Raw genomic sequence first — 25,297 nt, 5'->3', positions numbered from 1 at the left:
TGTTACAGGGCCGTTCCAGTGCTAATGTCTTTGCCGGCGATTTTGGTTTACAACAATGTTCAAACTCCCAACAAGCAGTACTGTACCTCTGTCTGCAGGTCTCACACACATGAACCTACCTGAACCAGGTTTAACCCGTCTGCAGGTCTCACACATATGGACCTACTGTACCTACTGTAGACCAGGTTTTCCTAATTCACTGACTTAGTGTCCCACATGGTGTCTGGTTTTCCTAAACTGTACTTTCATGTGTAGATTTTCCTCTCTACACTCAAGTTGCAGCTGGGATCGGAAATGTGAAGCTGTTTTAGGGAACATCCTCCCTTTTTCCAACCCTACACGTTTTTAGTCAGTTAAATAATTCTGCTGGTTCTAAGCCAGCCGCCCGCCCGTGCGCATGGGGAGATGTTACGCCTCCGGAGCCGAGGAAGAAGAAAAGAGAGACCCCCCCTGCTGTGACTCTGGAGAAACGGATTCACATCAAGCCCGACGTCTCTCTGCTCGTTTCGGCGCAGATGTGCAGTAACTGTTCTTGGCTCCCATCCAGCGCGAAACTCTTGACTCTCAAAGCCCTTTATCACGCGACAAACACAAGGAAGACGATGGTTTCGGGACCGTGTGACAGAAGAGATTGTAAGAGTTGCTAAAAACAAAAGTACCGAAACCGAAAGAGTCCTGGGTATGTCGAGGATTGAGAGAGAAAGGAGCAAGCGTGTGGTTACGGTAGCTACTGTGAATGAAATTTCAGTCTCACTAATGTTACCCACACCATTTGGTCTTTTCTGTTTTCCTACCTGTTGTTCTAACTTTGTAGTTCGTTCCTCTAGAATCAGTCTGTTAAAACTACAATTTGTTTCTGTGTGACATCACTTCCCTGTCCTCTTTATCCTGAAACATGTCACTTCCTTTCTCAGGTTATAAGGTATCACTCCCGAGTCAGATTCGCCACTCTGACTGAAGGAAGCACTTCCTGTTTTCAGAGTCCGCTTTGCAAAACGTAATCAGAATAAACCTATTGTCTTTGCTTGAAACCAGCTTGACCGACCACTCAGCGTGTTCTTGAAATCGAAACTAAACCAAGTAAGATTTTCATCCATACTACTGACGTGTTAGCGCCCGTTTTAGGCCTTATTCCGTTGCGACGTGTCGTCTAAAAACACGCCGTGGCGTCTAAAAACACGCCGTGGTGCCGTGTGTACGAACAGACCGCACGTGGCTCACGGCGTTCTTCCCAGAATGCCAAGTTTCCTACTCATGCATATGCATTTGTGGGAGAGTTGAGGTAGAACTGGGAGTTGCTGGTAGGAGATTCACAAGGAGAGACTGGTTAGGTCGTTCCGTTGTACGCATGGGAACGGCGGATTAAAGCGCGCCTCATGTTTTGCAGTGAAATTCTCTCAAAAGCAGGTGTAATCCTGTTAGCGTGTTTGACGTTCCGGAACGAGTGGCAGCAATCATCTCCTCAACCTCTGGGCTACTGCTGTCATCCTCCACACACACCAAACAATTCTAAAAATGCACATTACACTTTGGTTTAGTATTTGGACTGTTGCTTAGTGTTTAGTGAATGGATTGACGACCGCTAATCTGCCGCGACATAATAGATACTGTACAATCATGCAAATCGTGCAATACATAAACTGTACACACATGTGTACACACAAATGTCACACCTGTACATTCATACAACACCTAACATGAAACGTACACATTGTACAGTTAAAATTGTACATTCCAATACCTAGATCTGTAGTATCAGTACATTTTATTTGGTAATTTCATTTAAACTTTTTGGAGGGAAGGATTTGAAGGCTACACATGTAGTAAGGAAAAAGACAAAGAACAATTAAATACAAATGGTTTTCAGTCACATGGTCAGCGGCATTAGAGGCGTCTTTTGTAATTATTAGCACTAGTTTAGTATGTGGACTACTTCATTGGCATCTTACCAATAGATACTCCCCCAGCCTAAATAACCATATCCCCCATTAATTGTGAACATATACACACACAGATAGAGACATCGATAAAGAGACAATTTCAATCTTCATGTTGTATCCTGTTCTCGATTATCACCATTTTGCCTTGGCATCAGATACCATTGTATTGGGGCTGCTGTAGCTCAGTTGGTAGAGCGGGTCGTTCAATGATCGAAGGGTCAGCGGTCCGAATCCCAGCTCCGACTGTCCACTTGTCGAAGTGTCCTTGAGCAAGACAACTTACCCCAAATTGCTCCCAATGAGCAGGTTAGCGCCTTGCATGGCAGCTGCCGCCATTGGTGTGTGAATGTGTGTGTGAATGGGTGAATGAGAGGCCATTGTAAAGCGCTTTGAGTGCCGCTGAGGTGGAAAAGCGCTACATAAGTGCAGCCATTTACCATTTGCATTTAATGCTAATAAAGCTCATTTGATAGAGAGTCATAGATAGAGACAACTACTGTAGCTGCATTTAGCTATTGTGAAACACATCATTTATATTAGGTCTGTTATGAACTGGCTCAGGTTTGCACAGGCACGACTGAAGAATGAACAAAACACATTTTTATTTAAGGAAATTCAGACTAAATCAAACAAAACCATCATGGCGAGCAAAATGAATGAGAGTGAGTGTACGAGCGGCGCACGGATGAACGCGTGCGTGCAGCGCCAGCGTTGAGTTCTGAACACAAGAACAGCCAGACGGGGAGGGAGGACGATGTCACGGCTTAAGGGAGGCGGGAGACCTCAAGCCCCCCCCCCCCCCTCCCCCCCGGCCTTTCCAGCCCCGCCCCCCGTGCTGTCCAGCCCCCTTGTCATCACAGGCCGAACTGGTCAATATAGCTGGCTAGCTAACGTTAGTCGCGCACACATGATTAGCTATCGAGCTAAATACCAGTACAGCTTCCAAAACTGACCTGGCTTTCCAACAGCTAATGCTATTTATTTCCAAGCAGCATTCTTCTCAAAGACACATACGCATATTAACTATACAAGGTTGCATTATCAGATACATTCAATATGCCCCTATGAAGTAGGCCTAAACTTATAAGAATTCAGTAAGTTACAATTATAAAATGACAGGCAACAACAAAACTGGCACATTCACAATGCAGACGTTCACTGATTACACAGGTGGCACCAATCAGACGCACGTACAAGTTTTTGTGAACAACAGGCTTAAGAAAATGAATAGATGCTATCCTCATCTTGAAGGGGGATATTGTTCTTCATCCCACCTTGGCAACACAATCCCCGGGCCACGTCCCCAACCAAGCAGACCAACCCAAACAATCAACCCTCAAATATAAACAAAATCTGCGTCCGGAAGTTTGAAGGAAGAATAGAACATGACGGTGTTGACGAAAGCTCCCTCTCTCTCTCTGTCTCTCCTCTCTGTCTCTCTTCCTCTATTTAAAACTCTGCCAATGTAAAAGATAGAGGATAAAGAACACCTCAGTGTGCATCCAATTAAAATAATAGCTCAGCTTAAAAGACACTTAAAAGACACTGGGTGTCTGTCTTATTGTGGTGGTGCGGACGGCGTCTGAGAGAGGACCCAGAAAGAGAGAGAGAGGGAGGGAGAGAGACAGAGAGAGAGAGGGAGAGAGAGAGAAGGAGGGAGGGAGAGGCAAAGAGACACAGAGAGGGAGAGAGAGAGACAGAGAGAGAGGGAGAGAGGGAGAGAGAGAGAGAGAGAGGGAGAGAGAGAGAGAGAGAGAGGGAGGGAGGGAGGGAGGGAGGGAGGGAAAGAGAGACAGACAGAGAGAGTGGAAGAGAGAGAGAGAGAGAGAGAGGGAGGGAAAAACAGACAGAGGGTGGAGGGGGAGATATAAAACGCTGGCTCTGACGCAGATGAAAAATAAGGGTCTGGAAAAAGGGTATGTGTGTGTGGGGGGGTTGGGGGCTTTGGGAACTGTCCAAACAGTGTTTGCGTGTGTGACGTCCGTCAGCGTGCGAGAGCGAGTTCCTCGACTCGCGCTGACTCACTCGCGCCGCGTGTCTCCTTCGCGGGAGGAGAGGGGAGTGGGGCTCGGTTATGTAACGGAGGGAAGGCGTGGGGGGAGGGGGGGGCCTGCCCCAGGGCGCTGCCGGAGGATCTGGGAAGTCAAAAAGCTTGCCCCCGTCGGCTCTGTTCACGCTCAATGTATTGATGGACACCCACCCCCTTCTCTCTCACACACACCCACACACACACACACACACACACACACACACACACACACTCTCTCACTCCCTCCCTCTCTATTAAGCTTGTATTCTGCCATGCTGTGCAGTGTGCTAATCAGACGAGGGCAGGTTATAGATGCGTGGCACAGTGACAAGCTTCCAACACCGGGTACAAAAGGACACAAGGTCAGCGAAGAGAGGGAGAGTGTCCAGGCCACACCGTCTCCGCTCCAAGATTATTTCGAGCGTGAGAGTTAGAAGACGAGAGCTTCGGGTCAAAAAGGATAAAAGAGAAACTCATCGACCGTTTGGTTGAAGATCTATTGGCGGCCAGCGACCATCTTGTTTTTGTCCTTCGTTCCAATGTAATTTTAGGATATATTACATGATAATGAAGGACCACACTCAGAGAAGCATGATTTAGCTCCCCACTGACTAATTGAGCTCACCTGATCCCCTACATAATTAGAATGAATTAAGTAGGCCTCAAATATGAGAAAATCAAGCTGTTGTGAACTATTACTTTAAGTGGCTCATTAAGTGTTGCATCGAGACCCAATACTAACTATAATCTCTAATAATTATCATCATACTTTTAGCCAGCTCCCTGTTCATGAGTCATGGCTGTTTCCACGGCGACATATCTGTCCTACCGTGCCCCTAATGTGTGACGGCTGCAGTCGACGGGGGCTTCTATCAAAAAGTGCGTCCCTGACCGATGACCGCGGCCCGGGCGGCGGCTGTCGATCACGGGAGAGCTGGAGCGAGGCGGAGGACGCCGTCTCGGCTACGGCGAGGCGGAGGAAAACGGAGGTCGGACCGCATTCGACCGCGCCGTCCGAGTCTTGGTCGGCGGCCCTCGTTCGCGTACGCCGGACGACACACTGTATGCGCACACAAACATATACTTTATATATATATACAGTATATAATACAAAACAGTGTATATATGCACACACAAACATATACTTTATACACACACACACACACACACACACACGAACCGGGTCCCGCCCCTCGTGTTCTGCAAGTCGCACACAGCTTTGCGAATTGTAACTCCTCAGAGGAACAAACAGGGGCGTGTCCCAGGGCTGCGGTGTCCCTCTCTGTCCCTCTCTGCTCCTTTCAAGCACGTCCCTGTCGGCGCTTCAGACACTGACGGCCTCACCTGTGTAATTGCCCGGGGAAAAACGCTTGTGTTTTTATTTCTCTGTCTGTGTGCGTGTCTCTCTCTCTCTCTCAGCCTCTTTTGAAAGTACTTGTTTTCGGAGTGGGGACAATCTTCAGGTGTCCTGTTTTGTCAGCTTAAGTGTGATGAGACAACAACACCCGGGGCCCTCTGGGGACTCGGAGCGGATGCGCGTTTGTTTGCGCGCGCTGAGGAGCTGCCGTCACACCGGAGCAGATGCTACTGAAGATACGCAGACGCCGGAGATGAGGAAACACTCCCCCCCTCTCCCTCGAAAGCAGTGGAGAGCCCGATCTAAGATGGACGCCGGGCCGCGGCGTTTTCCCATGGTGCCCCGCGTCGTCGCGGCCATCGCTAGCTCTGGGGGGAAAGCCCTTACATGTGTAGCGCCTTTGATTCATTATTCATTAGCATGGCAGTAGCACCGTTGGGCGCCTGGCTCAGTTTAGAACCGTGAAAAACGGGAGCCTTGATTCGGTTGTGATGTGTCCCTCAGTCCCCTCTGAGGCCAGCCCGGCCGAGACGCCCCGGAAGAAATAAAAAGACAGGACATGTTTTCGTCTTTCCCCAGTAGCCTGGCTACGAAAGAGTGTCAGGACTTCGCAGCTAAGCTTGTTACCTGACTCTCTCTCTCTCTCTCTCTCTCTCTCTCTCTCTCTCTCTCTCTCACTCTCTCTCTCCCTCTCTCTCTCTCTCTCTTTCTCCCCACCCTCTCTCTCTCTCCCCACCCTCTCTCTCTCTCCCCCCCTCTCTCTCTCTCTCCCTCTTCCTCTCTCTCTCCCTCCCTCTCTCTCCCCCCCTCTCTCTCTCTCCCCACCCTCTCTCTCTCCCCCCCCTCTCTCTCCCCACCCTCTCTCTCTCTCTCCCCCCCCTCTCTCCCCCCCCCTCTCTCTCTCTCCCCAACCTTCTCTCTCTCTCTCTCCCCACCCTCTCTCTCTCCCCCCCTCTCTCTCTCTCCCTCTCTCTCTGTCTCCCTCTCTCTCTCTCTCTCTCCCCCCCCCCCTCTCTCTCTCTCTCTCGCAAATATTGTTCGGGGCTATTAAGGCCGGTCTTAGTTTTATCTACCAAAGTACATTAGCGTCCAATCGGGCTTGCAAAACCAATTGGCCTTTTGTCTTGGGGTCCTTAATGCGTCTAGAGAGGCAGTGATAGAGGGGACTGTAATCCTGTTCTTGCTGAAGGGATTCTGTTATCCCTCTGTTTGTATCAGGCCACGGCGTCTCATCCGTTTTTCAATACAGGCTTCGGGAGCAAGAGAGCAGCCTGCCGAAGCAGCCCGACACAGCGATTCACACCCATTACAATAGACCTACACCCATACGATCGAGTGCACAGACGCAACCGGCGCTAACGCAGGCGCCGCACGGTGGACGTAGGAAGGCGGGAGCGCTACGTACGTGTCCGCGACGTCTTACGAGTTTCCTCCCGAAGGCAAAGCTGAGGTAAACGGCGCCAGGCGCCGGCCGTGTACCGTACGAGCAGGAAGCGGCTCCTTTTAAACAGACGAACACATAAACAAACACAACACAACAACGCTCGCTCACTCGCCCCCGGGGGGGGCGTCCCAGCCTCGTTACGCTGATGAAATAGCAACGCCACAGATAATAATGTCAAAGTTTAATGTGGGCTCGGAGGGAGGAAGTAAACCACAGAGAAGTCGGACGTCGATAAGAAAAACGACTCCGAGCTGGAGGGGATTGTTAATTAGTCATAGCTGATTCTAATTCTACCTGGCCCTAGTTGGTTTCCTAGACATTTCCCCGAGCGCACGCTCTCGCAGAAGCGCGGGGCCAAACCGAGCAGCGAACAAAACAAGTCTGTTTTCAACTCTCAGCGGGACGAATCGGATCGCCACAAGGGGTGGGGTGGGGGGGTGCACGTTACCGCCGAACGCCGACAACGACTCTAAAATCGAGATCACCCGTTCGGATCGCCCCGTGGCCAGGTTCCACAGCCCCGGTGTGAAGAAAGCCCTTATAATCTGTCCGCTACTCGCTAATCCTCATACAATACCAGCCTTAGCACAGGGGGCCACCATGCTAACGCTAGCCATTGCCATTGAGTTTCTTCACCGAGGCCGAGTTCTCTCTGGAACGGAGCCACAGTTGATGCTGGAGGAATATATTTCCACATACGAGCGCCTTTCAGAGGACGGTGAATAGCGCCGCTTCCATTTTCTAATACACACACGTGACATGACCGACTGGAACACATTATCTCCCTCAAGGGAAGCGGATTGTTCCGCGGGCTGGCCGGCAAGGATGTACCCGCCATGGCGATACTGGCCCTCGCCAACCCCCCACCCCCCTACCCCCCCAACCCCCACCCCCCCTCAGAAAACCACAGCTGTGTGTCTCCCAGATTAGATTTTTCAATTTATCCTGACCTATTGAGTAGGAAGCAATTATTGGCCCTTTAAAAGTGTGGCGGTATGGCTTCACAAGCAACGTGTTTAATGTGATCCTTTCTCTCCATGACGCTATTTCACAAACGATCCCTAACCTTTCTGTAATGGCGTCTGCAGAATTGCTGGAAGCGTAATCACTAGTGTTAAAATATCTTCATTGCCAGACTAAAGCCTCATCCTGCCCTATAATCATTAGTAAATTTACAATGCAAGTGTTACTTCTAAGGGTCGATGTGCCAGGAGGACCCATGCTATAATGCTCTCTCTCTCCAGAATCGGCCCCTAATCTGTTATTCAACGTTAGTCTGACTCACCGGATGTCCTAGTTGGGAGATAAGCCCAGTCATTAGTTTATTACAGCCCAATCAGTGACGATGGAACACCTTGTCAGGCCAATTCAATTCAATTCAGACTATGTGAAACGACAACAGCCTAGCAACTGGACCGCCGAAGACGATTAGTGTCCAGCCCCCCCGACCTCTCCTCTATCTCTGGATGGTGAATGAATCCAGACCTTTCTCCAGCGCTGGCACAGAACAAAACAAGGCGTGGAGATACTGTAGTTCTGGCCGCGCTAAACAAATTCACCGTTAACGCTCTGGCGTAGCGCGATACGTACCGAACCGACCGCTAACGACCAAAACCACGTTCTGCCAGCCCGGAGGAGCTGACGTGGGCGAGTTGCACCTTTTTACGATTCATGCGTTGGTGGGAGAGTCGAGGGAAACGCGGGAGCTCCGCACAAAAACCAGGAAGGAGATGGGCGAGGAGAGCCGGGTTACGGGTTCTGTTTTGTGTATGGAAACTGCGGCGTGAAGCGTGCGTCTGTTTTGAGGTGAGATGTCCACGCTTTACGAAAGCAGCTGCTCTTTGTTTATGTTGTTAATTGTTTATTAGCACGTACAAATACAAACAATTAGAAAATACAAAATGACAAAACCACAGTCATCCCCCACATACTGTACACCAAACAAATGCGCCATACATATTGCACTGTGGTTATGACACACACACACACACACACACACACACACACACACACACACACACACACACACACACACACACACAGAGATAGAGACATGCAATGAGGTTCACTCTTCAGAACGGCACCCTAATATGTTCAATAACGTTCACTCTCTAAGGGGCAGATGTACTAACATGCTAGCGCCCGTTTTAGGCGTCATTTCGTCACGACATGCTCCTAAAAACAATTTGCTTTAGAAAATGAATGGATGCCAGGGATCGCCTACAACGACTGAACGGGTGCGATTGGCACCGCGATCTGTGCCCTTCCAAATAAGACGCAGTAGCCGATGACCGCTGCGATCATCACGCTCAAACCATCGACAGCAGTGAATGTGACTACCAGCCAAATTATACTGTACCACACCAGTCATCATTTAAAGCAGTCAATAACACAGAGGTAGCCTAATTTTATGCACCAAAGCGCAAAGACTAAGTACCGCAGCGGCGCCGTGTATGCTCCGAACGTTGCGGTCTGAGGGTGGCGCCGCCTGCTGGTCACACGATCAAGCTGCAGGTTCAGCGCATCCGACGTACACCGAGAGCACGAGCAGCGCATCCGCCCCTGTGCCGGTTGTCGAACCAAGCGCATAAGTGTTACGTAAATAATTATGCGAAATGCCGACGGTTTGAAATCGGAATGCGCTGCCGTCGTCAAAGCGCGTTCAATCACAAACCTTCGTTCCCGCCCTTCTGCTGCCGAGACACTCATCTCGCAGTCATCGGCGGGAGATCAAAGGGGGCGAACGCTAGCCCGGCTGCCCGTTAACGGTCGTAGCGGCGGTAGATGATTGGGCCGAGTCCCAGAGGCGGGCACGTTTCACGCGTCTCAGTAAGCGGGGGGGGGGGGGAGGGAGCGCAAATTGGCCCGCCATCGATCACGCCGACTCTGCCTTAATGGCTATCGACCGTCCTCCAGTGGGAGAGAGACAGGCAGGCCGCGTTTTGGGGGGGGGGGGCGGGTGCGTGCGTCTCTCCCCAATTCACTTGTGCGGACGCCGCCTTCAGGCTGTCTATGGGTGTGGTTTACGTGTGTGTAGCGTGCGCAGGATGGTGTGTGTGTACGTTTTAGTCCATCTGGTCGTGTGTACCAGAAACCCTTTCCGCGATACCGTAGCAACGGCCGTTCCGCCGGGTCAGAAATCATGTCAGTGGCGCACGCTAAACCCCATTGGTTCTTACCACCTCGCCCCACCCCCCTCAAGAGTCCATCCAATCAAAGAGGAGAACCGCCGCGGCAAGGTAAAAGACACTGTCCTTTTCATCCTGCAATGCCACACACACACACACACACACACACCCACACACACACACGTACGCGTGAGCCGAGAGAGGGTTTATTGCCTGTTCCATTATACTGTAGGGAGGAAATGTAATTTCTACAATGTCAGGACCACGCCTTCATGTGAGCGCAATGTAGCTCTCCCTCCCTCCCTCCCTCTCTCCCTCCCTCCCTCCCTCCTCCTCTTCTCCGCTCGTATAGGGAGCGTGTGTGTGGTCTGCTCACTGCAGGGGAGGAGTGGAGTGTGAATGTGTCCCCTATGGAAAGGAAGGATGGCTAACTCCTCCCAGAGGCGACTTGACATGGTTTCAAAGGCCGCCGAGGTTGGCGGATCGCATACCGCGTGCCCACTAGACAGTACACACACACACGCACGCACGCACACTCACACACACACACACACACACACACGGATATATATACACACACACAAATATAAACACACATAAACACACACAAATATACACACGCACACACAAATCTCTCTATATATACACACACACCACACACACACACAGTGAAATACTGTACATATCTTGAAAGGAGAGCGGAACCAATTTCGTCTCTAATGTCCCTATTCTGAAAGCGAAAGGAGACGTCGTTTCTGTTTAGCATTCAACCTCTTCATGTCCGCATTTCACTGCAGAATGAATATTCTACAACCAAATGTACGTGTTTTGTAAGAGAAAGCGAGACAGAGAGAGAGTTGGGAGGGAGAGAGCGATTATTAATATGTATGGCTGTGTGTGTCTGTTGTATTTCATCTTTAATGAAATCGCCCCGATTTCCACCTGGTCTCGCTCCAATTCCAAGTACTAAACGAAAGGATAGGAGGATGAGATTTCAGCAGATGACCAAGATGCACCGAGGCAGACCTCGCACGCATTTGCATAATGGCGTCAAACGCACCGCACGCCGCGCGCCGCGGATCTGTCCGAGCGTCAGATCCAGTGAGTATCTCCGAGAGCGCGCGCGAACGTTCGCCGTCCGGATCGCGCCCGGTGACACCGTAAACCTCGTGCCCACCCCCCATCTCAACGCTCTCCAGGTAAGCGGCGTGTCCCTGCGTTCTCTCTACCGACCTGTCGTCCGGCGCAATTTACTACGCCATTACTCACAGCTTTGGCTGACCCCCCCCCCCCCACACACACACACACACACACACACATTCACCCCTCTCCCTCTCCTCCTCCTCCTCCTCCTCCCTCCACCCCTCCATCCCTCCATCCTCATCTCATCACCTGCTGACTGCTTCACTTTCGTGCGCGTGCGTGTGTGTGTGTCTGCGTGTGTTCGTGCGCTCGAACGTGAACTATCATAACACCCTCAAATCAGCGATGGCCGTTTGAAAGCGCGATCGGATCGGGCCCGCGCCGGTGGGCTAGTGTTTCAAGAAGGACAACATTCCCGATGACTACAACAACAACAACTATCTTTATTTTTATTTTCCCCTTGTTGTTGTGTCCTTCGTCCTCATCTCCGCAAGAACACAAAAAGGAGAGAAACGAAAAGAAAATCCAAGTCATTATTACCTTAAAAGTAATTGATTTTGTAGTGTCGTTAAGAGGGAACAAAATGGCCGTTTCATGTGTTATGTTAGACCACAGCTCAGGGCAGAGCAGCACATTAGCCAGTGTGACGACAGTGATGATGGCCTTCAGCCAAATGATGCGCGGACAGGAGACGCGAGAGGGGAGGGGGGAGGTTGATTTAAAACACTCCGCCAGTGGCCGAGTCCCCCGTCAGTCATAAATCCCCAGCGTCTGATTGGCCGAGCTCTTCCCCCTGACAGCTCTGCCCAATAAATGTCCCCCTGACGGAGGGCGTTGTGGCGGGGACCCACTTGTGTATTAAAATGACCGTGTCCCCCTCTCCATCACATCAGGGACGGTCTCCCAAGAGAGAGAGAGATAGAGACAGAGAGAGAGAGAAGGAGGGAGAGGGAGGGAGATAAAGAGGGAGAGAGAGAGAGAGGGAGGGAGGGAGGGAAAGAGACGGAGAGAGAGAGAGAGGGAGAGAGAGGGAAAGAGAGGTAGGGAGAGTAAGAGAGTGAAAAGGGGGAGAGAGAGACATACACACACACACCGAGAATGGTTAAAAGATAAGGTGTGTGTGTGTGTGTGTGTGTGTGTGTGTGTGTGTGTGTGTGTGTGTGTGTGTGTGTGTGTGTGTGCGTGCGTGCGTGCGTGTGCACGCATGTATGAAGGAGAGCCTGCTAGAACAAGCAGCTGCACCCCTATGGTGAACCTCTCTCACGCCCATGGAGAAGAGCACAAACTCCCAGACGAGCAGCGGTCCCACCCGGGTCCACAGAGGGCGTGGCCTCTCCTCAGCATGGCTGCTTGAGGTCTCCTGGGTGCCTGTCAACTCGTTAAGTCGACCCAGCTGGTCCAATCAAGCTATAAGAGCGTTCACGGTAAAAGGGGAGGTATTTGCACGAAATGACCAATCGCAACCTTAGTATGGATATTTGGACAAGGCCATGCTCCAAGCTCCGTCCACCACATTGTACACAAGAGGAGCAATATTAAAGAAATATTAACTATATTATTCAGACGCAACACAGTTGCTACTGTCAAAGGCAGGAAGGAAAGCTGGCAAAATATTACCTATGGTGTGAATGTGCTTTGTGCTGGAAGTTCCATATGGGATCTTAACGGCCAACGCCATTTTACAAGTGAACTGACCAGTCAGCGGACAGTGCTTCATACGTTTTGATCCGTAATCTGGAACTTAAATCGTTAGCTCGGCAGCATAAGTTACCATGTCGATATAGCGCGGTGCAAAGTGATCCACCTTTGTGATATGGATAAACCAGACTTGAACCTAAAGTTATCGCGCTGACGCCGTCATCCTGTTTCGTAGTGCAGGGCGCTGGTGGCCCTGTCTCTAGGTTACAGCCTCCCTGCCGACCCCATTATGAACCTGCCTCTGGAAACGCTCCATCCAGTAGGGTCCACAGAGGCCATTAGAGACCATGTAACTCCCACTGCGACTTCAGCATAAAGTGGATAGGATGAAGTACATGCTACACACGCGCGCGCACACACGCACACGCATATACGTACATACACACACACACACACACACACGTACACACACACACCTTCTACCTTGGAGGACACAGCAAGTAACCCATGCAAGTAATTTGAACAGGAACTCTATTATGTAGGGGCACTCACAAATGGGATGTGTAAGAACAGGAATCTAGAGAGTGTGTGTGTGTGTGTGTGTGTGTGTGTGTGTGTGTGTGTGTGTGTGTGTGTGTGTGTGTACTGTAGCACAACAGACGAAGGACACCCAGGTCATGTGTGTAAGAAAGAGAGTGCTACTGAACACAGCAGAACTGTGCGCTTCAGTGGCATTAATACACTTCCTTTTAAAATATATCTTTTATTCTGCCAAGGCCATTTCTAGCAGCTAATATTACTTAACAGCTTTTGAAAGAGTGCAACATCAGAAAAACACTTCTGTGTGAATAGTGATCAACCATCATCATTATAAAAATGATTAATATGTGTATTCCCAACTCTGTATGCTAATCAAACAACCTGTCACACAATTAGGAACATATTGAAGCAACAGGAAATGCATGTGACACAAAACAACTCATTAAAGCATAATTTAATAACACCCGAGCCGCAACATGCTCCGCACCACTGTCATTTTATACGGCGTATTGTACTGGTGTCTGCAGTGAAGCATATATATATATATATATAATATACTAGCATATTGCCATTTTTATGTGCTCTTAAAAACTCTCTTTCGTCTCTGTGAAAGAGACTTATGTTCGAGCAGACTAGCCTATCTAAATACAGTAGATTAGAAAAAAAACAATTCTTACTAATATGTTAGAACAAAATCCACTCTCTGATTAGAGATCCTGACTGATTTTTCCTAGCTGATGCCTGGTGCCATGGTGACAAGCGATTTGGAACGTGTTCTGTCACTCCGTACCTAAAGCCCTTCAATTTGTGTCAATTAGCAAGCATAAGCGCTTAGCTCGGAAGACTAATATGCTCTTCTGCTGCGGAGAGAAGCTAAGAGGAACACAAACAAGGTTTAGCGGGGACCAGAGAGGGAGTGAAGGACTTGTAATAGACTGTCTAAAGATAAATGGCTCATACTCCTGTCCTTGGAAAGGCACCGAGGGGGAGAGAGTGGATTATTTCGACTTTAATAGGAGGTTAGAGAAGAACAAGTTGAAGCCACTGTAGGAAATGTTGCTTTTAGTGATAATGTAATTCAGTGTTAACTTGGGTAATGGTTTTCTTATGTTAAGGTTCATCTAAAGAATTAGACTTTATTATTTGGATATAAAACGATAATAATTTTACCGGTACCAATACATTTGTACTTGTATACATAACTAAACTTAAACAGGGGGTGGTTTCATGCAGTAGCAAAGATAATAAATGAATAAATAAAATTAAAAAGTGTCAAATAGTCTAAGATAAGATAAGTCAAAGATAAACTAACTAACTACAGTAACTAACTAACTAACTAGCTAACTAACTAACTAACTAACTATACTTCATTAAGGTTTAAGTCAGTAAAAAAAGCAGTGGTTGCTGAGTGGGCTCTCTCATTTTCCCATCCCGGGACAATATCCCAGAAGCCCTCTGTCTAGTTTGACGCAGTGCGGCCCCACCCAGGGGCCCCTGAGAGGTCGTTACAGTGCAGAGGAAGTTCCTGCCGCCTCCCAGTGTGGGTAATTGGTCCCCTTTGGTAGAGCCCTACAGCCTGCTACCATTCATCACTCCACTGGCCACTGAGACAGCCCACGCACAGACCAACTCACCTGCTTACTCACACAGCCCACCCGAATCACAAACCAACCTTCTCACACCTTCTTCCAAGCATGACCAAAAACCTGTAGTCATGTTCTCAAAAAGCACAAACCCAGCTCCTTTTATAGAAATTATAGTTTCATCACCTACTTTTGTGATTCACCACCTCCCTCAACCTTTCACATAGCTGTGCTAACCTCATTCATGACAGGATAACCTCCAGGAGGTCCACACACCTAGAAATCTGTCTACTCCAGAATAACCATCCTTTGTCCCTTTGCCCCTTTGTCCCTCTTAGAAACTACCGCCTTTTCTCATGTCACATGTCTGTATGCTCGACCACTGTTGATGACACCTGCCATTTAAAATGACGTACATTGGGTTAGCCAATCACATCCCGGAGTGCCATACCTGTGTTTTGCTTGAATATAAGGCAGCGCAAGACCAGGGGGCGGCACTTCTTGGGATACCACTCATGTGCGTTGTCCGGAAGTCCTTGCGCTCGTATGTTTTCTGAATAAACCAGACCTAACCTGTTTGAGCGAATCTTGGTAAATCCTTTTTGACTAGATCAGTTGAAATCCATTACACTCCCTAAAAATGTATGAAGCCAGCAGAAATGAAACGATGAACTGCTCAGTGAAGAGAAAGTACATACCTGTATATCCTCCATCCTTTTCCTTCAGAAAAAATACTTTTTACTGTCGCATTACAATTAACATATTCTTATCCTTCTCTATAGTCAACGCAATGTGTACAGTCAGCCAATTCAAGCTCAAAAGATGTCTCCAACTTTTCTAAAACTGCATTGTATGCACTCTCTGGAGTGTCTGCTGCAGAATATAAATTCATATTCTGCAAACTGATTCTTCTTTTCAACCACTCCAGTGCATCAGTGAGTCAGTAATGTCTTTAATCAATGCATGGTATTGATTGCAATGCCTCCTAGTGTTGACTGTGAACTATGAAGTGTCATGCATACATTGGTTTCAGGAACAGGACTTTCAACTGTCATGTTGGTATTCAGTCCACTTCACACATAGTACTTGAGCCTTTAAGGCATTAAGTCCAAACGTCTGATTCGAAGTCACAAAAAAAAAAAAGAAAAGAAAAAAAAAACCCTCATTGTTATGAGTTTGCTGCCCGTATGGTGACTGTGTTATGTTTAAATCAATGCTGGTCCATCCATTATTTTATGATCTTTGTATGACATTTTGGTTAAGGTACATTTTATAGTACAAAACACAATAATAACCAAATAATTATATATAACCAAATGCACTTTAAATCAATCACTGGATTTCACCAATATCAACATTTTCTGAATCAGTTTGGCATTTTAAGCACGGCTTGCTCAAAGTCTTACAAATCAAACCTCGACAGATCATTCCTGCTCTAAATTAGAACACAGCTGAGTCCAAGATCACTGGTTAGATTTTATGCTCTCTCAGTCAGCTTTAGTTTGCGTTTGTATTTTGATACCATTTCCCCCACCCCAGCACCTTAACCCATTCTATGAATCATGTCAGGCAAGACAAGCGGCACTTCATTCCATAACCATGAGCTCTTTTCCCGGTCCCTGGGGCACCCTGCGCCCCACGACATGTCCAAGTCACTTTAGCGTTCCTCTACATCGCAGCTGTCGTTGTAGACGGGACGCCACCTGATTCAACAGCTGTTCCTGCCGTGATGATCTTGTCTCCTCCGATCCCATGTGCCAGCGTCTCACCTGCTTTGTGGGCGAAGGAGTAGCTGTAGTTATTAACGAGACGAGAGAGAGGGAGAGGAGGGGGGGGGGGGGCAGAGAGGGACCATGGGACAGAAGGAGAGAAGGAGAGAGAGGAAAGTGAAAAAGAGAGGAGGATAGAAAGTCCTCAAGAGTAGTTCATGCTTTCCCCCGTCATAGTTTTATCCTTGCAGATAGATGTGTATTGGGAGTGTGTAACAGATGCATATTGGGAGTGTGTAACAGATGTGTATTGGGAGTGTGTAACAGATGTGTATTGGGAGTGTGTAACAGATGTGTTTTGGGAGTGCGTAACAGATGTTTATTGGGAGTGTGTAACAGATGTTTATTGGGAGTGCGTAACAGATGTTTATTGGGAGTGTGTAACAGATGTGTATTGGGAGTGTGTAACAGATGTGTATTGTGGGGTGTAAAAGAGATTTATTAGAAGTGTATAGTCGATGTGTATTAGGAGTGTGTAACAGATGTGTATTGGGAGTGTGTAACAGATGTGTATTGTGAGGTGTAAAATAGATTTATTAGGAGTGTATAGTCGATGTGTATTAGGAGTGTGTAACAGATGTTTATTGGGAGTGTGTAACAGTGACTCTGATCCTCTGGAATTACATTTAGGATCTCTCATTGCGTTGTATATTATGTTCATATCAACCATCACACCAACATCAAGATTCAAGATTCCTTCATGTACTGTAAGCTTACTGTACTGTCTAATATGGATTGTGTTTGTTGTTTTCCAGGGGAGCTGTACATCGGTGGCGTGACGAAGACCATGTACGGCGGTCTGCCCAAACTGATAGCGTCCAAGGACGGCTACCAGGGCTGCCTGGCGTCCGTGGACCTCAACGGGAGACTGCCGGACCTGATCGCCGACGCTCTCCACAGGGTGGGCCAGGTGGAACGAGGCTGCGACGGTGAGCTGGCCAATCACGTCGGCCGACGCACAAACGGCAGGGAGGACGCGATCCAACTCGCCTGCCTGACATCCGAGACACGGCGCCAGAAAAACAGGGCCAATCTCATCTCCTGGTTATATAATATCAGTTTTTGCTTTATTTTATGCTGCGATATTAATTTTGGGACCAACTATGCACAAAATGACACCAGACAAAAGCATCAACTCAGATAAATAGCCCATCTGGGATTGTTATTCAACCCTCGGCTCCAAACCTTTCCTTCAACTTTCCTTCCTACCACAGCCTCATTATGAACATAACTTCGGTCCCCTCGGGTGAACGGGCGGTTTATATTTCACCCGCTCCTTCCTGGGGATGCTTCTCCTTGATATACGCTCCTCCACCTCGTTCAGCCGCAGAGCCCTGGGCACTCTTTACTGTCTCCCCTCTTCTCCGCTAGTATATCCCGTCTATTGCGCCATAAAACCTGCATGAGAGAAAGAAGGTATCTCTCTTACCACACCGACGCTATTGTCAGTGGCTCATCTTAACCCCCCTCCCCTTCCCCCGCCAAAAACCCCAGTAGTGCTCCTGGTTGATCAATATTGCATTCGGCGCCCAGAGAAGGTTCTTCTTGTTTGTGTGTGTGTGTGTGTGTGTGTGGGTGGGGTGCTCAGGAGCTAGTAGTTGGCTGCCGGGTGTGACACTGGCGCTTGGCATCTGCGACGGGCCGTTAATTGTGTTTACGACGCCTGCCGGCGGTGGCTAACAGCGCTCCACGCCTCGGTGGCGTATATACCGTAGTGTCGGAGAGAGAGAGAAAGAGAGAGAGAGAGGGAGCGACACTGATTTCCCAGAGGTCCAGCCTGGCGGCCGGGTGGCTACAGCGGCACCACCGCTGTCACTCCTACCAGATTATTACCCGCCTGGAGTCACGCGCCACAATTATTTCACTTTGAACACCGATTAAAACGGCATTAAACTATCGCATTGACTCCCATGGGCACCCCAGTCCATGATAATAGGAGCTACGAGATAATGATGAGCTATGTCTCACTGTGTGATGCTGGTAGGTAACATACATGTGATCCCCTGGCACTGAAGGTCTCCTCCAGGTTCTGAGGGTCAATGTGAACTGGACCACAAACCCCATCAGATTCTGAGGTTAGAGTGTACACCAAAAGTTAAGACTGATAATATCATACTAGCATAGCAGCAGGTGATATTACTGTCACACGTCACAAAATGTGTATGGTATAGTGTCATTATGAGGAGAAATGACCTAATTTATGTATGGCATTTGAGATTCTGATTCACACTACAAGTATCATATAGATTAGAGATGCACAATATTATTTAAGCCGATACCGATACTGATAACTTCCTGTTTCTCAAGACTGATACCGATAACCAATAATATATTTATATTTATTAGGGCCCGAGCACACTGGCGGTGCGAGGCCCTATTGTATTTCGAAGGATTATTCTCCTTCTTCTCCTTCTTCTCCTTCTTCTCCTTCTCCTTCTTCTTCCAAAACAAATGCCTTTTTGGCGGCCTAAACATCGATGAAAACGGATGAAACTTTGCAGATACGTCAGTCCCGGTGAAAAATTTGATAATTCATGGGTGCCGGAAATAGGCGTGGCAAAACGGCTCAAGAGCGCCCCCTGGAAAATTTAAAATGGCGAGCCCCACCTTTCAGTTTGATGTAGGCGAACGAAATTCGGAGGGCATATGTATTTCATCGAGCCACACTTAAATGTCTCTTGGAGCTATACCCAACATGCAACAGGAAGTCCGCCATTTTGCTCTTAATGTGCCATTTTGTCCTTGTTTTGACCATTTCCATGCCTCGTACTTCGACGAACTCCTCCTACAGATTTCATCCGATCAACTTCATATCGGGTCAGCTTCATCTTAAGACCTTTGTGATCAAAAGTTATCAAAAAAATTGAGTTTTCACCAAACACCCTTGCCGTGGCGCCCCGCCAAAGTTTGACATTTCGCCATAAAACACGATGTCCTCATAACTCCTCCATACATTATCGGATTTGTCCGATATATCTCACGCTTCATGACAGTTCTGTCCTGAACACATCTATGTGTCAGTATTGCGTCATACTTATTGCGCCACCTATTGGTGAAACAGGAAGTCCTCATAACTCCTCCATACATTATCCGATTTGTCCGATATATCTCACGCTTCATGACGGTTCTGTCCTGAACACATCTATGTGTCAGTATTGCGTCATACTTATAGCGCCACCTATTGGTGAAACAGGAAGTCCTCATAACTCCTCCATACATTATCCAATTTGTCCGATATATCTCACGCTTCATGACGGTTCTGTCCTGAACACATCTATGTTTCAGTATTGCGTCATACTTATAGTGCCACCTATTGGTGAAACAGGAAGTCCTCATAACTCCTCCATACATTATCCAATTTTCCGATATAGCTCACGCTTCATGACGGTTCTGTCCTGAACACATCTATGTGTCAGTATTGCGTCATACTTATAGCGCCACCTATTGGTGAAACAGGAAGTCCTCATAACTCCTCCATACATTATCCAATTTGTCCGATATAGCTCACGCTTCATGACGGTTCTGTCCTGAACACATCTATGTGTCAGTATTGCGTCATACGTATAGCGCCACCTATTGGTGAAACAGGAAGTCCTCATAACTCCTGCATACATCATCCGATTTGCACCAAATTGCTGATGCTTCATGAAGGTGGCCTTCTGAACCCATCTATGTGTCGGTATTGAGTCACACTTACAGCGCCACCTACTGGTGGAACAGGAAGTCCTCATAACTCCTACATACGTTATCCGATTTACTCAACATTTCTCACGCTTCATCAAGGTACTGTCCTGAACACATCTATGCTTCGGTATTGAGTCACGCCTAGAGCGCCACCTACTGGTGACAGGAAGTTTCTCTCAGTACTGCACACCGAAATAGCACAGCCTTTAACGGCGCAGCACCCCGACACGCATGGGGTGCGAGGGCCCGCTCACTGCTGCTCGCAGCCCTAGTTCATTTTAAAATTTAGATTCGCCTGTAGTTTTTGCACACCTGGAGGTAAGAAAGACTGGTAAACAAAGGTGGATTTAACATCAGCTTTGTCCTAACCAAATATCATCACTACTATTAACAAAACAAAAACCAAGAACAGTTCTGTCTCTGTCTTTTTTTTTCAAATAAACTGGTCCGAGTCTTCTGTATTTCCCTGAACAGTGAATGAACTAGTGAATCACTCTTCTTAGCAGATAAACAATTCAGTGCAGATGCTAGGTTGTTGTGCTCCATAAATTAATGGAAACAAATCTCTCTCTTTCAAATGAATAGCAAATGTAAACATTACCATTAGTAAAGTGTTTATTTACACAGAGCTTCTCTACAGGGGAAGTTTACGACAGGCCGTTTACGGCACAGGCAGGAGAAAGGGAACGCTTGATTTGTCTCAAAAGAAAAAAACTTCCCTCTTCCCAATCCATCCACATCATAGTACAGACAAACCAGGCAGAGCCAAGAGAGAAATCAAACAGACCTCTTCCTAATCATACAATACAGTACTCGCAAGCTACGCAATCACACTTTATTATCTGGGCTTTTTTTAAACTTTTATCTGAGCTATTCTTAACGTTATCAGATTTATCTGTATGACGTCATAATTCCTGATATCGGCCCGATAATTATCTGTCCAATATTTTTTGTGCATCCCTAATATAGATACAAACAAACAAAAGCCCAGAAGGCAAATATGGGTACAGGAGTTAAGCACACCCCCCCACCTGCAGCACCCCACCCGACCGCCGAACAGCTCAGTATGACATTTTAGCCGCGCTTAAACGTAGAATACACAGTTGTTTAAATGTGTAATAGATCGCTGCATGAACTCTCACAACGCAATGTCGGTGCTGGACACAGGGTTCAGGCTGATTTACGAAACCGGGCCCAGGAGTGGAGCTACTCGGACGGCGCTGAGTGGGCGCGCTCCGCGTATCGCAATACCCCTGCTCGGGTGCGCTCGCTTGGAGGCTTGTGGGCGAGCATTGGAATTGGTCAATGCTCGCTGCCCACGCGCCTGCCACTGTCGAACGATTGTTATTATATAACCTACTGTATATAGGCGATAAGAGAGACAGTTCTATTAAATGTTTAAGTAACGGGTCTATTATACGCTTAGCGTGTGTATTCTACGTTTAAGCACGGCTAAAACGTCACACTGAGCCGTTCGCACAAGTGACTCTACTCGTCTATTAGACTTTTAGCCGTGATACCGGGCAGCCCCCTCCAGAGCCAAGCCGCTGGCTCCGACCGGGCCCTCCAGAGAAGGTCAGGACGGGCAGCAGACAAGGGGTCAAACAAAGGTTACGGCTGCTCCCCCCGGACCGCCCGCCCCGGGGGTCAAGGCCGGAGCGAAGAGCTTCGTTGCGCTTGAGGGTCGACTGACCTCGACTGGCGTCTGCAGCGGCCAGAGCTGCCAGACTTGCGGCGCTTACTCTGCAGCCAACCCTGACTCACTGTGGGAGGAAGGAGGGAGTGAAAGAAGTGAAGGAAAGAGAGGAGAGAGGGAGGGACATACGGGGGGGAGTCCAGATGTCCCATTCCCTCCCCAGCTGTTAGCTCTGCATACAGGTGTCAGCATGAGAGGGTGAAGTGTGTCTTTCAGGCAGGCTACACTAAAAACATTAGCATTAACGACCAGCACTTGGTCCCTACTCATTGCCGATACTTGCTAATAGAGATTATTGTTATGCCTTCTCCAAAACCATCGCCGAACTAAGTTTGCCGTTTCACTCACAGCTTGGTCCTGTGGGGGTTGATCGATAACAGCAGGAAGAACAAGATGGCGGTTATATTGTGATTGACTTCAGTAATAATAGAGGCAATATGTTTAATTAGTAGCTCTGGGGGTCCTTTGTTAACCAGTGATGGATGGGGTTATTAGCACTGCTTGCAATTAAAGCATGAACTGATACAATAAAGCCACCTAATTGGGTGGCTATTTTGAAAAAAGGGAAATAAAACATTGTGGAAATGTTATACTTTTGAATAGCACTATTTGGGGTTTTTAACTCGGATTTTTGAGTAGTTGATAGAAAATGTTCATCCTGCCGCAACAAATTAATTTGGCACTGAACCATTGTAAGTGTATTCTTTTAATTGACTTTATAATGAGAATATTTTCCTCAAATGTGTTTGGCACTTGTTTGGGGCATAGTATCTGCTCTCCAATTATTATAAATCGACTCCCAAAGATCATTGCAAAACAGATGTGTCTGAAAGTTTATTCAAGGTGTTAGAACTTGTTTTTGTCATTGTTACGCAAATCCACACATTCACATTAGCGTAATTTTAAATTAAATGTACTTCAATGTGCATTGTACTGAAACAAGGCCAGTGTACGCCAGGTAAACATTATTAGCTTCCCTGTGGTGATCTGATCGCAGTAAATGAATGAGTCATCTGTGTTTAGAAAAGAGCCCGGCAAACAAGTTATCAGAGGAACAGCGAGGGATTCCTCTGAGAAATCACAACAGTGGATTTTCTAATTGACAATTTAAATGTGCGGAGCCGTCAATGTCTAGGGAAAAGAACAACAAAAAAAACGACTCATGTACCTGTATTAATGCCAATCTTCCTCCAGTCATTCCATATTCTAATTATCAGATATGCGCCCTCCGTCTGAAGATCACACACGCTTTCAAGCCTTGAATTAATGCACAATTCAATCTCAACACCCCTGATGAAATCATTTACAGATACTGATGTTTGCATAGAATACAATACCCCCCCCCCCGCCCACACACACACACACACACACACAAACAAAACAATAAAATAAATACTTGTGAAAGGACCTAAAATACACATTTCCACCTGGTTGATATTCATTTATTTTCTCTTCAGGGAACTCATGACAAGATGATTTAAAGGAAAAGATAAAAAAGATGAGCACATTCCACTGTACCTATTAGGCCGTGTTCTGGATCACACAATCTTGTAGATAAGAAGGAGAAATTGAGAATGTGTGCAAAATCCTTTTAAAGATGTTCTAAGAGATCAATAAAATAGTTCCTCAGCTCTGTATTGTACTGTATCACGGTATGGCTATGTGATCATTGTATATACTGCACACACTGGGTCACTCTTTGACATGGGACCTGTTCTCCCTTGGGCCCTGCAGGACCTAGCACCACCTGTACGGAAGAGTCGTGCTACAATCAGGGCGTGTGTCTCCAGCAGTGGGAGGGCTTCACCTGCGACTGCACCATGACGTCCTATGGAGGCTCGTTTTGTAGCGACCGTGAGTTACAGATGCCATCTTGCTTCACTATTTTGCTACGGTTGGTTGTGGATGGCTGGAATGAATGGGTCTTAAAGCCGAGATAGCTGCTTCAGTGGTTGGTTTAATATATTAAGAAATGTCATTATGTTACGTTGCGGTTGTGTTGAGGTTGCGTTACGACCTTTTGCACCTCCCCTTCAGGCACGTTTCCCTCATAGTTTCAACATTTGTTCATTGGACATTGGAAGTGTACTGGCTTTGCAACCATACAGTAGGTCACACCTTTATTTAGTCCATTGGCAATCTTTTAGCAACATTCACAAAGAAATCCTAGAAAAATATTCGGCTAAATTCCAAGCATGGGAGGTGATCAGCTAGCCCCGTGGTCCAGGCGTCAGGCTCAGTCTCAGGTGTGGCCCTCAGGCCCGATGATAGGGCCCTGAGCAGAGGTCCACGCCGTGATGAGAAGTGCTTGTTCAGCCTCGTCCCCGGGCCCAGTTGCTACTATGGCCGCAGGGAGGTGCAAGGTCTTTGGTTCGGAATGTCTTTCAATAGTTTGAGGTCGTACCGAGTATAAAAAGGAAGATAGTCTTCCTACTCCCGACTACTTTCTCTGTCAGAAAGGTGTACGCGCTAGTAAGAGGAATCTGTTATTGTTGTTATGAAATTATATTCTCCAGGCGGAAGGTATGTTTGCACAGGCAGATGTTTGTCAAGGGTTTATGCTTGTTTGCTGAAGGCTTACAGTATGAACACTGTGATGCTAACAGAGTTAGCATTCAAACAGCCCCCAGCAGGCTAGCTTGAAGATGGTGTAGGTAGGGAAGGAAACACGATCTAAGGTGATGATTTACATAATTCTTTGTACACTTATTAGGTGGTAAACATAGAACAGAACTGGGAACCAATGTGAAGCCTTGCAACAAGCTGTTTTAATTGCTCCCTCGCTGTGCGCTGACAAGTTTTAACAACGAGCGGAGTAGTCAGAGAGAGTATTGGTTGTTGCTGTTCTCGTTGTTGACAACTGGTTTTAGTTAGCGGGATTCCGATTGGCCATGACAGTAACTGATTCGGAAGGAGGATCCAGGAAGATTTGGATGAAGAGAGCGGGCGATAACGGCGACAGCTTGATGGGGATGAAGGGAGCGAGATCCGTCGTTCCATAAAAGAGATAGAGAGGGAGAAGGAGGGGGTGGAAGAGGGACGAGAGGCACGCCGATGCCTGCGTTCTTCCAGGGGCCCGTGGGCAAATGGTGAGTTTGATATCCTGATTTCTTGAGATTGGATATGGGAGTGCTCGTCGTGAAGCCGGCAGTAGACCTTCGCACTCCCGCTGTGGAGTTGCCCGGAAGCCGTCCAGGGAAGCTAGAGCGTGCGTGTGTGTGTGTGTGTGTGTGGAGAGAGAGGGGTGTGTGAGATCTCTCCAGCAGCCAGTCGAAGGTCAACTCCCATTTTCAAACAACCAAAATCATATTGAGAGATAGCGCTGTGGCAGGACCCAACCGAAATC

At 47.7% G+C, this 25,297-nt stretch overlaps 1 protein-coding gene across 1 annotated transcript in view; it reads left to right on the top strand.

The window, feature by feature from the left end:
* Positions 1-25,297, top strand: part of nrxn2b (neurexin 2b) — a gene marked incomplete at its 3' end in the record, with an annotated part of 537,657 nt that overhangs the window by 272,482 nt on the left and 239,878 nt on the right. Inside the window, exons 15-16 of the mRNA XM_084452184.1 lie at positions 17,327-17,500; positions 23,686-23,805. Of these exons, the coding sequence (XP_084308310.1) occupies positions 17,327-17,500; positions 23,686-23,805 (294 nt within the window). The remainder of the gene's footprint in view (positions 1-17,326; positions 17,501-23,685; positions 23,806-25,297) is intronic.

Source organism: Borostomias antarcticus (assembly GCF_949987555.1).
Source record: "Borostomias antarcticus genome assembly, chromosome: 17".
Classification (NCBI taxonomy): Eukaryota; Metazoa; Chordata; class Actinopteri; order Stomiiformes; family Stomiidae; genus Borostomias; species Borostomias antarcticus.
The sequence above is the reverse complement of the archived record's forward strand: the minus strand, read 5'-3'. Positions and strand labels throughout refer to the sequence as shown.